The 14,921-nt window shown below is 56.5% G+C and overlaps 1 protein-coding gene across 1 annotated transcript; it reads right to left on the bottom strand.

Annotated features, from left to right (window-relative positions):
- Positions 1-284: 284 nt before the first annotated feature.
- On the bottom strand, positions 285-11,133 carry RASL10B (RAS like family 10 member B). The gene is made up of 4 exons (XM_044745402.2): positions 10,895-11,133; positions 7,654-8,016; positions 3,270-3,394; positions 285-2,768 (listed from the first exon to the last, which is right to left on the bottom strand). The coding sequence occupies exons 2-4, from the start codon at positions 7,867-7,869 to the stop codon at positions 2,498-2,500; spliced, it is 612 nt and encodes a 203-aa protein (XP_044601337.1). The 5' UTR covers positions 7,870-8,016; positions 10,895-11,133; the 3' UTR covers positions 285-2,497.
- Between the last annotated feature and the right edge of the window lie 3,788 nt (positions 11,134-14,921).

Here is a 14,921-nt window from a genome sequence, read left to right as displayed (position 1 = left end):
GGGACGAAGACACAGAAGCAGAAACCAGGATTGAGTCCAGGTACGAAAACTTTCTGGATAGAGTGGCAGGAGGAGACGAAACACTTCCCCTCTGGATGGTTTTGAAGAGTTGGAGGGTTCAAGGTAGGTGGAGAAGAGATGAATCCCAAACTCTTCCCATCAGCTCTCCTGGTTCAGCTGGACCTTGGGTCTCGGGGCCACCCCACCACCCTCTCCTTCCCTCCATGGTAGAGCTCAGCAGGCAGGCCTTCCCTTCACCATCAGGAACAGAGCCGACACCTTGGTACAGAAACGAGGGAAAACACTCCCTGATTTTTAATCTGACTTCCAATCACAGCGCAATGGGTGTCACACACACACTTCCAGACCCTGTGGTGGGAAACCCTGGGGGGAGAGCAGGGAGAAGGACAGAGACTCAGAATGGAGGGAATCGAAATCAAAGACCTGGGGAGAAGCGGAAGGAGTCGGGGGGGGGGGCAGTCAGGCGATACATTCCAATGGCTCCCACAGGGGCAGCCAGAGGCCTGGGTCCCCCACCCCCACCTCAGGTGCCTCAGAGCTGGCGGCGACGGTGACAGGGCAGGTGAGATGCTGCCATCCCTCACCCCATGCCCCTGGTGAACCAGGGGCAGGGATGCAGGGGAAAAAGGGGGCAGGCCCTCTTCCTTACCCTCCCAGCCACTCCAAGGTGTGGGGAAGGGGAGCCACCTCCTCTATTTCAGAGGGAGGCTCAGAGAGGGTAGGTCACTTGCCCAAAGTCATGCAGCACAGCAGGGACTATAACCCAGGAATACTGGGCGGCCCAAGGTCTGGGCAGTCACTGTAGGGCTGTGCTACCCCGGTGGGTGGAGGGGGAATTAGCTGGGGAAGCAGAAAGAATGGCAGATTCCCTCTTACACTAGATCTGTATGATAAATTCCCCGCCCACAACCCTCCCTCAGACTCAACTCCATCACCACTCTGGGCCACCTGATTTCCCGGTCTACAGCCACAGCTTGGCTAGGTCGAGGCTGGTTGTTCAGTGCGCCCCTCTTCGAACAAGAGACCTTGCTATCCTCCCACCAGACCAGGGTTGAGGGCTCAGCATCAAGGAAAACTTGGCCGGGGGCAGGGGACACGCACCACTTCTCCCACTCCCCAGGTCCCCCAGGAATCCCTCAGGCCACTCCTAGTATCTCCATTATTTTTGTTATTTCTAAATCGGTACAAAACTGACAGTGATCAGCTCCGGTGACGAGAGGTAGAAACCCGGCCAGGCAGCCGGAGAAAATGGGGTGGAATGAGTAAGGGCATAGGGCTACGGGTGTTGGGACAAGGGGGCGTAGATCCTGAAGGCCTCCATCTAGGGGTGGGGATGCAGGTGTATCTCCCCCAAGCACAGGGGTCCCCATAATTTCTTGCTGGCTCTGCCCCTCTCCAGATTAATCAGAGTAATCTGAGAGTCGAGGTAGGCAGAGTCTGGGGCATCAGATTGAGGTGGGATGGGGAGACAGAGTCTTCACTGGCACAACCTGACTCTCCCTCCGCCCGCCCCCGCCCGGGCACCAGCCTGCCCACCACCAGCCCCCTAAACCCAACATCCCACAGTCTGGAAGGCCACCCAAAGCAGGAGGGGATAGAGGGCTGGAACCCAGCATCATGGAAATAAATCTATCCTTCGGGGGATTCCCTCTCCACAGTCTATCAAGAAAAAGTTTTATCCCAGGGGGTGATCTGGCTTGGGGTCAGGAAGGGAATGAGGGGCACCCGGCAGGGACGGACCATTGAATTAAGGCTGGAAGGTAGGTTGTTGTGTCTCTGGGGGCTGCTGGGCGGGGAGGTCTCCCTGGAAGGGGGAGAGCTCAGCCTTCTCCCCGTGCCTGATCTGGGACCTCAACCCTCGGACCCCGGTTGTGTCCTTGGGCCACCTGAATCCCTCTGCTCTGTGCCAGTGGTGCTGAAGGTCAGAAGGCTGACCTCACAAAGAAGCTGCCAGGATCTGCGACAAGGGGATGGACGAAATGAGAGCCCTGTAAACGGAGCTGGGGGAAGGAAGGGGGACAGGAGGGTGGATAAGACAGCTAAGGACGGGCAAACAGATGGACGGGGGAAAAAGACGACGCGGGGCAATGACAGACACACTCTCTGGAGAAGACGGGTGGGGGCCCGGCCGAGGGAGCACCTCCCCACCCCCACCCTCCATTTCGCGCTCACCCCCAATCCCCACAGGCTGTGGCGCCCCTTGGGGCCGGGCCGGGTACTGCACTAACTACAGCACTAAAGGCGGCGTCCCAGTAAGACAAACGCGGGAGAGAGGGGAGGACCGGGCGGCTATGGGGAGGCTCCCTCTCGCCCTCTGCCTCTCGCGGGGAAGTGCGTGGCTGCAGGGGCGTTTCAGGCCCGGACCGTCAGAGTTCTATTCTCGCCCGCTCCCGGCTCAAGCCCCGCAGTCCCGTGGGGAAGCCGCCCGGGCCCGTCGGGGCTGCAGCCCGCGGACACCCTTGGGGCGGGCGCGGCGTCACATGATGGCGCAGCGGTTGCGGCGCAGCGCGCCCTGGAAGCGCAGGGCGGCGTGCACGTGCTTGCAGCGGGCACAGCCCACGCTCTTGAGCAGCTCGCTGAAGAGCAGCAGGATGTGCCAGTTGTACTTGGCCGAGCACTCCACGTAGCCGCACTTCCAGGTCTTGCGCACCAGGTGTGACACGTTCCAGCGCGGGATCACGCGTCCGCGCTGCAGGTCCCGCTTGTTGCCCACGATGATGATGGGCGTCTCAGAGGTGCCGATCACCCTGCGGGGCGAGGGGGGAATCTCATAACTCCACCGGTCTCACAACTACTGACCTTCAATGAGGACAGGCTGAGCCTGGTCAGTAATGGCCCCATCACACGTCTATTCCAGGTGCAGCGCTAAGCCCTGGAGGTCCTTTATAGTCTCTAACTGGCACAACTGATCCAAAAGGTGGGTACTATTGTTATTCCCATTTTACAGATGAGGACCATGAGGCTTACACGTTAACTGGCTTTGTCTTGCAGCTGAGGGGGGCCCTGGCAGGCTTGTTCCCAGAGCCCCTGCTCTTGACTGCTGCACTAGAAAAGCCACCCCATAGTAAGGGTCCCAAAATGAATTAACAGAAATGGGGACAGCAAAATGTCATGAGTGTGTGTTTGAGGGTATATGTGGGAACTAGAGGGCACTTCACCTGTGTCCCCCCAATGCACCCTTTTCATGGGAGTTGGCTAGCATTGGGACATCCACTGAGGTGGCAATGGACTGTACGCTGGCCCCTCACCTCGTCTCTAGGATCTGCTGGCGGATGGTCTTGACGTACTCAAAGCTGTCAAAGCAGCAGATGTCGTAGACCAGGATGTAGGCGTGGACGCTTCGGAGGCCCCTGCAGCAGGTGTCTGCCCACTCCTGCAACACCCCCAAGTCAGTGCCAAGGTCAGAGCAGCCAGGAGGGCTCCCCTAACCCTCAGCCATCTCCAGCCATAGACTGACAGCACTCTCACCTGCCACTGCACGCCAAGCCTTCCACACTCACCCATCCCCAGGAGGCCAGGCCCAGGGCAGAATGGAGGAGCTTCGTGCTGTGGTTTCCCCATCCTCAAACCAGGACAGGGCAGATCACACTGCGTGACCTCCAGGGCCACTGCACTGTTCTGTGTACACCTAGAGCTGAGGTCTGCCTTGTCCCATTTTGTTCTCCAATCCATCCATCCATCCATCCAATCCTTTGTTCAAATACATTTATTAAGTGCCTCTAGAGCCAAGTCCTGAGCTAGTTGCTGTACCTGTTGAAATCCTATCTTCCAAGGCTCCATTCAAATGCCTCCTCCATCTCAAAGAAGCCTGCCTGCAACCAAGGGACTACCCCCTTCATCTCCTGTGTTCTAAGAAACCTTTTATTATACCTTGGCTGGAGCTGTTTCCATCCCCAGCCACCCACTTCTGCTATGAACTCCCAAGAGGGCCAGAGCCAGGGCTTCCTTGTTTTTATATACCTCTTCCTCCTCCCCACTCAGCGCCTCCAACTGTGTCGGCTCCTTAATTGCACTACTTGGGCGGGTGAGCTCTCCATGGTCCTGAACCCCACCTGGTCCATGCTGGGATCAATGCAACTCCTGCCTGTGAAGCTGCCCTTAGATTGCTACCTGATGTGCCCCTTCTGCTTGCTCCACTCTTCCCTCAGGATTGAGAAGGCGGCCTGAGGAGAAAAAGATTGCGAATGGATGCATAATGGGGGCCCTAGGGCAGCTCCAGGGAGAAGGAACTCTTGAATGCCTGTGGCAAATTCTCAGGAAAGAACAGGCCCCTGGAAAGGCTGAGTGCACTAAAAAGAAGGTTCCTTAAGAGATTAATTAGCTAATTAACTTGCCAGCTGATGGCAATTGCAGGAGCAGTGGAAGGCAGCCAGTGTGGGGAAAGAAGGGGTCCCTGAGGTTGGGGAAGGCAGAGGCCATCAAGGACAAGGGGAACAAAGGTCTTCTCCCTTGAGCGCCCAGGCGAAAGAAGAGAAGAAGGTGCAGGCATGTCTCCTGTGCTCGCTTATGAGTTGAGGTGGGGCACAGACCAGGCGTAAAGGACTACAGCGGGTTCTCCACCTCAGAGAAGGAATAAACAGGGAAAGACCGGTGGAGAGTTAACTCTGACTCCAGAAACGCACTTCCCAACTCAAAGGCTTAGAAGTTGCTGCAGTGGATTTCCCCAGGGAGATGATGTGGCATCTTTTCTTTGTGCTGAGTTTTAACTTTGGTGCAGGGGAAAGATGCTGAGGACAAATCTAAAACTGTAGGAAGGCATTAACTGGCTTCTCAGGCCGGGAAGACTGCATTCTGCTGGAAACAGTGACCTCTAGAAGCTTGGGACCCCTACGTGTACTCGGTTCCTCCATTATCCCACATAAGGAGTGGGGATCAGCAGGAAGTGAGAGGGATGGCAAACAGGCAGGGAGGCTTCCACCCTCTTCCAGCTCTCTGCCAGGGAGAGGGAACAGCTGGCAGCCTTCTGGGGTGACAGCCCCACCTCCCCCCAACATGCTACCCCTACAGGGGGTGTCCAGGATGCCTCCCACCCACTCTTCCCTGGGGGCTCCTAAAAGGGAGAGGAGGAAGGCTCCTGATTGGCTGGGTTGTCCCTTCACCCCTGATTGAAGGGAGGGAGCAAGAAAGCTCAGCTTTCCTCCAGTTAGCTCTATGCAGTGTTCCAGATTGTAAAAGACCATCTTGGGGCTGTGTCAAGATAGAGAAGGAGCAACGGAAACTGAGTCCAGTTCTAAGAACACAGGAGCTGGGTGTCAACCAGGCATTTACTGCTCATTCCTTTGGTGAGTTGCATACACCCTCTAACCTCAGCTTCCTTCTCTGATGGGAGAGGGGCTGCAGAAGGAACAACTGAGGCTCAGACCCAGGGAATGCCACTCTCCTGGGCTGGATCTCATCTGGCATTGGGGGAGAATGGACTTTCATTTTATCTTCAGATGGTGGCCATCAGGATTCTTGGGTTTTATACTTGATCTATGAGGCTTCCAGGGTCCCCTCTCAGTATTTCTCGGCTCAAAGTCCCCCAACTGTGCTCCAGGAGTGAAGTCTTAGGCATCCTGGAAAGTCCAAAACCCAGGGTCAATCAGGAAGACCAATAATCCACTAGAATGATGGGCAAAGGGCACAAACACGTGGCAGAAAAAGAAATGCAAAGGCCCTGAAACATATGAAAAGATGCTCCACTTCACTAGTAATCAGAGATGCAAATAAAAACCACACTGCTGCCATCATATCTCATTGATCAGATTGCCAAAAATCCTCAAGTTTGACAGGACACTCTGATGGAAGGTGTTAGGCAAACTAGTGTTCAGGTACTCTCCTCGCAGGAGCACAAAATGGGCAACTTCATAGGAGGGGAGGGGAAACTGACACCCTCCAAACTCCAAAGCCACTTCTAGGAAGGGACTTCACAGATAGACATCCCCATGGTCAAAAAGACTACGTACAAGGCTATTCATTGCAGCATTGTTTGAAAAAGTAAAAGAATGGAAACAACCCACTTGTCTAACAAGATGGGACTCTCTCCAGTGGAATCCAGTGTGGCCATGAAGGAATAAGACAGACTTCTAGCTACTGACATGGAAAGATCTCCAGGTTATAATGTTAAGTCCAAAACACAAGTGGAATAAGAATACATTTTCTTATTTGTGTAAAGAAAGAATGAATGATTTGTGTAAAGGAAGTATGAATAGAAAACCAATGAGAATGGCTGTAGAAAGTGGGGCAAGAATCGGGGGCAGGGGTGGGATGGAGCTTTCTCTGGGTGTACCTTTTTACAAAGTTTAGGCTTTTAAATCGTGTCTTACCTATTCCAAAACTGAAATTAAATTAAAATTAAAAATCAGTACACAACGAAATGTGACAAAACAAAGCTCCAGGCGCAGGACTGGAGCGCGATCCGGGCAGTATCTGTGAGGTGCCGTAAAGTGAGGTCTGCCCGCCCCTACTCTGCTCAGGCTCCTGTTAAAGTCCTCTGCAGAGGACTAGGTGGCCCTGATGCCAGATCCACTGCCCTGACCTCACTGTTGCCAAGGGCTGGATGCACAGATCAGGCTTTTGTCTTTGGTGCTGACATCCTGTACCAGGGTTGGGAGAGACAAGTGTCCCTGAGGCTGGCACAAGGCCCTGCCACCCCGAATTGCTGAGACAGTGATGAACCTGAGCCCCTCCCCAGCCCCCAGCCTCCGCTTGAGAGGTTGCTGGATCTGCACAGTTACATGGCCCCTGCCTCCCCGGCCTCCACCACTATCCTTCCTGGAGAAACCGCTGCACATTCTGGCCAGGGGCTTCTTCCATAGCTGAGCAGACACATCTTGGAGCTCAGCGTCCCCCTGCACCCCACCCCTCTCAAGCCAGAGGTAGAGAGAGGGAAGGGGGGCCTGGTCCCTGCAGGCTGGGGAAAGGAGCCCAGTAAGCCAGGGCCTGGGGGCATCTGAACAAGACTCCCCCGTAGGCAGGGGGCCCAGAGGGCCAGTCCTGAGGGCAGGGGGCAGAGCAGCCCCTCAGAGAAAAGACCCTTGGGCAAGAGACCTGGTTGGGGGTCTGTGAGAACACACCTCTCCCAGGTCCTGGCTGTTTCTTCTGCTGTCCCTTCCACAGCCAATGTGGGCCTGAGGCCATGGTAGGCAGAGCCCAGAATATGAATAGGCATCTAGTGTTTGGGCCTTTCTCTCCACTGCCCCTGACCTGCTCAGCTATGAGCTGAGACATCCCCTCTTGTGACCCCCCCCATCCCCCTGGGTGGGTGAGATTTCCCCTTGGTGCCGACTCAGCTCCCCGCATCTCCCCCAGTCATGGCACTTATTGCACTATATCATAACTGCCTCTTGTCTTCTCACAGACGAAGAGTTCCTTGAGAGCAAACCGCACACCTTTTCGGGGCACCATTCTACCCCGGTGCCCACCACAGGGCCTGGCCCACATTAAACGTGCGTCAAATATTTGTTGAATAAACCAGCACACAAATGAAAGGATTCCTGGTGCAGCTCTACACGGGGTGGCCGATGGGGCAGTGTGGAGCTCTCAAAGCCAGCGGTAGGGGCCTGGCAATAGGGTCAAAGCCTAGAGAAGGTTGGAGCCCAGCCACTCCTGCCACCCCACTGCCCCCGAGGTGCCCGCCGAGGGCCGTCTTACCTGCAGCGTGTTGACAGGGAAGGCGCTGATGGGCGGGAAGTCGAGGATCTGGAGGTCGTGCACATGGCCGTTCATGACAACAGCAGGCAGGTAGAGGCGGCGGGCGGTGGTGGGCACGCAGACCTCGCTGAACTCGTTGTACAGGAACTGGCGCACGATGGCACTCTTGCCCACGCCTCGCGCCCCCAGCACGGCCACCCGGTAGGTGGAGACCATGCCTCCCGCCCCACTCCGCCACCGCGTCCTCGCCACTGCCTGGGGCTCCCCCGGGCTGCATATTCCAGGGGCTGGGGGCTCAGCCACCGTCAGGACCAACCATTGCTGCCCCTGCTTGCCCTGGGCCCTCTGCGGCCTCCACCTGGACTGCAGAGACAAGAGATGGGCTCGGTGGGCTGGCTTCCTCCCTGCCCTCCCAATATGTCCTACACTTTTCCACCTCGGAGACTTTGAAGCTGTTACTGCCGCTTGGACTGCCTTCTCTTTCCCAGAAACCCAATCCCATTTATGGAAAACCTCTCCATCCTTCCTTCTCCATTTTTTCCTGCCATCGCATCAGTGGGAATCAATCTTTCTTGTCCTGTATCATGACCTGACTTTTGGCCAGGTCTGACTCCCACACTGAGGCAGGCTGCAGAACAGGATGGCAAGAACTCTGGACTTAGTTTCAAATCCCAGCTTTCCCACAGAGCCCGAGACAAGACAGCAATTCCTGGGGGTCTCGGTCTCCTCGTGCTCAGGGCTGAGTCTAGGCCAGTGGGTCTCAGTGGAGGCCCTCCTGGCACTTTGCAGAGAGAGAATTCTTTACTGGGCAGGACTGCCTGCACACCGCAGGGCGTTTTATATCCCTGGCGGCCAGGAGGCACCTGCCAACAGCAGCCTCCAGTCACTATGATGACCAAAAATGTCCCTCACATTTCCCAATGCCCCCAATTGAGAACCCCTGGATTAGATGACCGCCTTGGCGCTGAAGGGGATCGCTTGTGGGGCCCTTACACTGCTGCCATGCCGACATGGTTATCCTTAGTGAGTACTTATCCCTGAGGGTAGGTATCCCACCTCAGAGAGAGTAAGAAGTGTGCCCAAAGTCACACAGCCGAAAATGGCAGCCACTTCTCTCTACAACATAGCAGGACTTCTAAGTTTAGGGATTCTAGCTGGTGAATGCCTGCAGGCCAAGCTGTGTCCAATTCTCCAGCCACGCCCCCCACCCCAAGCTCAGAGGGCCTGGCACACAGCAGGTGTGCTAGCAGCCAGGAAAGGGCCAACGGGGTTGGACCTCGCTATGGATTCACCAGCTCCTTGCTTGCTCGGTTTCAGCAACTTTAGACGATGCTATGATGCTTCTGAGCTTTGGGTCAGTAGGCGAATCACCTGCCCAATCTGAGTCATGCTCTGCACATACATAACGTGGGGTCAATGGCCCCTACTTCTGAGATAACCCACGGAAATCTCTTAGCTCGGCACCTTCTCCTTGTTGGGGACAGTGACCGGGGAGACTGGTATGTGCCTGAGACCTGCTGTCTGGGGATGATAGCCAGGAAGGGTGACCCCAGTGCCCGCTAAACGGGTCCAGGCAGATGGGTTGGCTGGGGTCCGGCAGGGCCGTGCCCTTCAGCACTCTGTGGATGCGTGCTCTCTCCATATAAGCACAGTTCACAGCTGAATGCCCCTCATTCTGTCCCGCTCCAGGGGACTCAATCCACTAGGTATGTGTGCATACAGCACAGTAAATAAAGGGGAGGATTTGGAAGGAGACCCACCAGGGTTTGAGGCCCAGCCTACCACTCCCCTAATGTGTAACTCCGAGCAAGAAACTTCATAGGGTGTTGTGAGGTCGTGCATGGAAAGCCTGGTGCCTGGCCCAGAGTAGGTGTTCAATAAACAGTGGCCACTGATATGCACAGGGGTCCTTCATTCATTTAAGGTTTTCCACCATCTCAATGGAACCTCCTAGCAATCCCAGGATGGGTTACTATCCACTGTTGCTCACATACATGTAGTGTGAGAGTGAGAGTGTGAGAGTGTGAGTGTGAGAGTGTGTGTGTATCTTCTCCCCACTTTACTGAAGGCAAAAACAAAAATAAAAACAAAAAACCAGAGACTTAGGGAAGTGAAGACCACATAGCCAGTTGAACTATCAACTAAGACAGGACCCTGGTCTCCTTCCTGCCCCATGCAGCATCCTTTTCCCCAACAGGTGCTTATCCACTTATATAGGCTCCCAACTGGAGGAAGTACCAGTCCCTCCTCCCCACGAATCCCTCCAGGCCCTCGGCCCTCAGGCACCCCTGGGCACTCTCAGTTTGGCAGAGAGCTTCAGCTGGGTTAATTACATAACCGGCACAAGCAGTGGGGAGGGGGCATCCTAGGGGAGGAAGAGAGGGCAAGGAATGCAGGAAGAGTCCCCTCCACCTCTCTGGGTGTGGCAACTTAGAGGCATCTAGGATGTACCCTACCTGCAGACTACCCTGGACACCACACTCCTGTCCAGTATCCAGTCCTTTCTGGGGAATAGCAGGGAAATAAAAGCGGGGCACAGTGCTGCAGCCAGGGAGGGGTGCAAGAGAGGCCCCTAGGCTGGGGCCAGCCTCTTGGAACTCACCAGGCCCAAGTGTGGCTCTCTCCCTGACTCAGAGGTGCATGGTGGCCCCTCCCTCTTCCCAGGCAGGGGTCCCGGGTCTAAGTGTCTATTAATCCAACATCCCGGGCTGGGTGGGGGTGGAAGGGGGCTGTCAGGGGAAGCAGGGCCCAGCCCCTCAGCGCTCCCTCCCCAAGGCCTGCGCTCTGCAGTGAGTCTGCAGACAGCGCCCGGCAAGAGACCTGGGACACACACAGGGGCCAGAGTCTGCTTCTTGTCCCCTCCCATCGGCCTGGACACTTGAGTCCCTGCCCCAGCCTGACGGCCCGAGCTTTGTGGTCCCGTGGGCCTAGTCACACGTCTGCCCGCTGTTTGTCTGCACACGTTCATGGGGGAGTGGGTGGGCGGGGGCGTCGGGGGCCCCCATGACCTGATCGGCAGGACTTGGGGGGATGCCGGAGCCCAGCCTGCTCTCTGCCTCCAGCACCTTGCAGCCACCCCCCCTCCCCCACCCCCGCTCCAGCTCTCACGTGGCCGCCCCGCGCCGCTTCTCCGCCAGCCCGCCGGCCCCCTCCTCCCTCCCCGCCCCGGCCCCCACGTCCCGGCCGCCCCCGGCCCGACCTGCCCGCCGTGCCCGCCCGCTCCCCCTCCTCCCGCGCTTACCCGGCGCCGTCCTCGCTGCCCCCTGCCCTGGCCGGCCGGCTGGCTGGGCCGCGCTCCCCCCGGGCTCCGGCGCTGCCCCCCGGCTCCCCGGCCCGGGGGGAGGGAGGTGGGGGCGCCCCTGGCGGCGCAGTCGGGGCGGGCTCCGAGGCGGGCGCGGGGGGGCGTGCGGGCGGCCGGCCGAGGGGGCAGGAGCCTCGGGCTGCTCTCCCTCCGGAGCGCGCCGCCCGCTCGCGCGGGGCGCGGGGGGGGGGGGGGGGGGGGGGGGGGGGAGCGCGGGGCGAGGGGGGCGGGCGGCGTTCCGCTGGGTCCCTGAGCCTGACGGATTCTCTGGGGCGGCCCTTGGCGAGTTCTTTAATCCCTAGCCTTGACCTTCACCCCGCTCCCGACTCTCCCTGCGATATTTTTAGCTCTAACCTGGAGGGGGGAGGGGGGAAAGAAAGGGACCAGAGAGGCCCTAAAGCCTTTTGCTTCACTCCCTATCCCCCCACACACATACACACATACACCCGGGGTTCCCTCTCTAGGTCTTTCTTCTGACCCTCGCAGTCCAGTCGATCAGTTACTGACGGGTGCCCACTGTGTGCCCCGCACTGTGTGCCCGAGACGGCCTCCAGACTCTTCTCCACTCCGCTGGAGGACTGAGCAAAGGGTGAACTGCAGGCAGCAGTGAAAGAAAAGTGCACCAGGCTCACGCAAAGCAAGGCTTCTCTCCTGCCAACCGATGACCTCCACACCCTAAAACTACTGCTCCCCAGACGGCTCCTCTCCAGACGGCGAGCTACCAGCATTTGTCAGGGGTGAGGGCAGACTCACCCATGTACTTAAGCTAAAACAATCGTCATTCGCCTCATCCATCATCAGTAGCTGACATTCATTGAGTGTGTACTATGTGCCGCACAGTGTGAGTGTGCGGAGCTCTGCCTGCATCCTCAGACTTAAGCCTCACAACAATTCTATAAGGTAGAATTACCCCGTTTTCCAGGTGAGATAGCGGAGGCTGAGAGAGACTGTGTAACTTGTCTTACTGAAGTGCAAAATGTGAGACACAAAGATTGGGAGTCCCGAGCCGGGCAGCCACGGACAGGGGTGCTCACAGTCCTGTGGGGAGACCAGAAGCAGACACGCAGCGCTCATGTGCTGTGTGGCAAAGCCAAGGTTCTGGGGGAGGGCAGGGGCAGTGACCGGTGATTGAGAGAATCAGTGCAGGCTTCAGAGGAGGCAACTGTCAAGGAAGGCGCCTTGAAAGAGTGGATTTGGGGTGCCAGGGTCGGGGAGGTTGTGGGAGAGGAGGGCCTGAAGGTGAGAGAAGCCGGGAGCAAGGACGGTGGTTTGAGAAGTGAGTCCAGGAACCACACAGGCACCCAGGGGGCCGGAAGCATAGTGAGACGGAGGCGGAGGCCGCAAGGTTGGTCTAGAAGAGGGCACAAAGGCCTTGATTGCCAGGGGAGGAGTTTGGACCTGGGCCTGGGTGGTTGGGAAGGCATTGCAGGGTGTTGAAGCAGGGCCGCAAGCTGGTCAGAGTCACATTTTAGACTCCTGCAAGGCACGGGGGAGGAAGCGGAGGGGGAAGTCCTGAAAGATCTCTGTGTTTTTACCCCTGGGACCCAGCATCTCCCCCCCTACCCCCGGCCCGGCCCGACTTTCTGGTACCCATGGGCTCCAGCTTCCTCACAGAACCGTTTTCCTCCTCCCTTTGGGCTCTGCATTTTGGGCACCTTCCCAATGGTGCCCACTCCCTCTCCTGTCCAGACAGAAAGCACAGTGGTTATGAGCTGGGCTTCAGAATTGGACAATCTGGATTTAAATCCTGGCCCCACCACTTACTATGTGACTGAAGGCAAGTCACTTGAACTCTCCGAACTCTACTGCCTTGTTTGTAAAATGAAGATGTGATCCGTTTTCCCCACAGCATAAATGAGCCATGGAGTGTGAAGTCCATAACGCAGTGTCTGGCATGTCATCAGTCTCACTGTGTGGCCTTTATTTTTTCTGGCCTCTTTTAGAGACACACAGCCATTCCTAGAGGAGTTTGAACACCACCTTGGGAAAGGGTTTCCATTTATTCTGGGGGAGCTCCCGGGGGGTTGGGGAGGGGGTATGAGGAGAAGGGCCAGGGCAGCCGCTAGAAGCAAATCCAGGGCTGAGAAGGATAGGGCTGCTCCTGGAGCGCCAATTTTGGGAGGAGAAATCACATTTACTGGCCCTGTGGGATCACCACGGAGTCGACGAGAGCCTCCTAACTTGATTAAATAGTCCAGGGCACTATCTGTCCCCCTGGCCACAACCCTCCATCCTGGTTCTATTTCAGCCCAAGCTGGACTAGAAATAAGAAATCCTGCGATGCTCACACTCCGACCTTGGGGCCAACCTTCTCGGAATCTTCTCAACTTAGCCCTACTAGGGGAACACAAAGCCACACGTTGATTATGGGGCCTCATACTGGCCTTCAGCAGTAGGTCATTTGAAGCATTCTTTTTATATAAAACACAAACGGCCATAGTATTAATGTAAAATGCAAAAATTGGCTGAATTTAAGGTTTGTCGTTTTGGTTTGCTGAGAGTCACTTTGGGCTAAGAATGTGCACCCCAGGGGCCTGTGCACTCTCCTCCATCATTAGGATTACCTTGGTGAGAAGGTGAGAGGGCCTGTCCTTGGGTCTGCCCAACCTTGAGCCTGGTATGGCTCCGGTTGAGCTGAGAACGCCTGACGGCTGCGGCCGCGTGGGCCCACCCGCAGCATCTGAGGCCTAGACACAGAATGGGACAGAAGGGACAAAGACCAGAACCTGCTTAGTCCACTTCAGCTCCATCACAGTTGAGGACCCCGCCTAGCTCTCAGAGGCTGTTTGGCCAGATCCTGGAGCCTCTGACCCTAAGTGGAGAGTTAGAGAAATAAGGGAGGGAAAGCCCGAGGCTGGATTTGAACATCATCTTCCGGAGCCCCCCCCCCCGCCCCCACGCTGAGCCTAGTGGGAGCAGAGGGTGAGAGTTCTCTCAGTCCCAAGGTTTGGGGCAGTCCTGTCTCAGCAGGATACTTCTGGAATTTAAGTCCATCTGGGTTGAATCAACCCCCAAACTGGCCTTCCCCTTGTTGGCAGCATCAAGAACAGCAGGGCAAAACCTAAATGAGAAACCGAGATGGCAAGTTTGGAGCCAACTCAGAAACTTTTCAAGAAACATCCTAGTTGCTAATAACATGTCTGGGGGTTGGTTGGGATTCTAGGATTAGTGTTGAGGAGATAGAAATGGGTAACAACGGGGGAGGTGTGATCTTTCCCAAGTGCCACACCAGGTATTAAAATAAACAGGCTCTTGCCTCCTGGAGCTGGGGGTGGCAGGGAAAAGAAATCTGGGTCCCAGCAAAATCAGAAAAAGCATCACTGCATGAGGTGGGAGTAGGAAGGCTCAAACCTGGGAGTCCTCAGCTGTTTTCTAGCCTCAGATACAACGTACCTGAGATCTCAGTATTTCCTAGTCACCATTCTGGGGGCAGAGCAGGACTGTGCAATCTCAGGTGGAACTCTGGGAAGGTGTGCCCTGCTTTTCGAGATTGAACATACCACCGTCTTGGGGGCTCAGCAAGGTTGGCTGTTGGCCTGGTGGCCAAGAGCAGAGGGAGGTGAGGCCGCACTAGAGAACCTTCGGTGACCGATGGGGGAAGCTGCAGTGTGGTGTTAAGGACACAGACAGGGAGTCAGGAGACACGGCTCTGCCACATCTCACCTGGAAAATAAGGATAATGCTCAATTCACAGAATGGGCAGGTATTGCGTGCGTGGAAGTGCTTCACCGTTTTCCAACCGCCACGAGAACATGAGCATCACTGTAGAAGCAGCAGCAAACAGGTGAGTCTCTCGACCTCTGGCATGATTCTCAGCCCCAGCGGCACATTAGAAACACCTGGGGAGGTTAAATGCAGATTCCAGGGGACCCCAGCCCAGAGTGGCCGAGTAGAATCATCAGCCTTTTTTGAAAGCTCTCAGGTGATATTAATGTGCACCCAAGAGTTAAGAGCCTCTGCCCTAAGT

The sequence above is a fragment of the Equus asinus genome, chromosome 13, assembly GCF_041296235.1.
Source record: "Equus asinus isolate D_3611 breed Donkey chromosome 13, EquAss-T2T_v2, whole genome shotgun sequence".
NCBI lineage: Eukaryota > Metazoa > Chordata > Mammalia > Perissodactyla > Equidae > Equus > Equus asinus.
Note: the sequence above shows the minus strand (reverse complement) of the source record. Positions and strands in the feature narration are given on the sequence as shown.

Coding starts and splice junctions, on each gene's coding strand:
- RASL10B (XM_044745402.2), bottom strand. CDS start 7,869: ATGGTCTCCACCTACCGGGTGGCCGTGCTGGGGGCGCGAGGCGTGGGC. Junction 3,395..7,653: donor TCCCTGTCAACACGCTGCAG/GTAAGACGGCCC, acceptor GGGGTGTTGCAG/GAGTGGGCAGACACCTGCTG. Junction 2,769..3,269: donor CAGCAGATCCTAGAGACGAG/GTGAGGGGCCAG, acceptor CTCGCCCCGCAG/GGTGATCGGCACCTCTGAGA.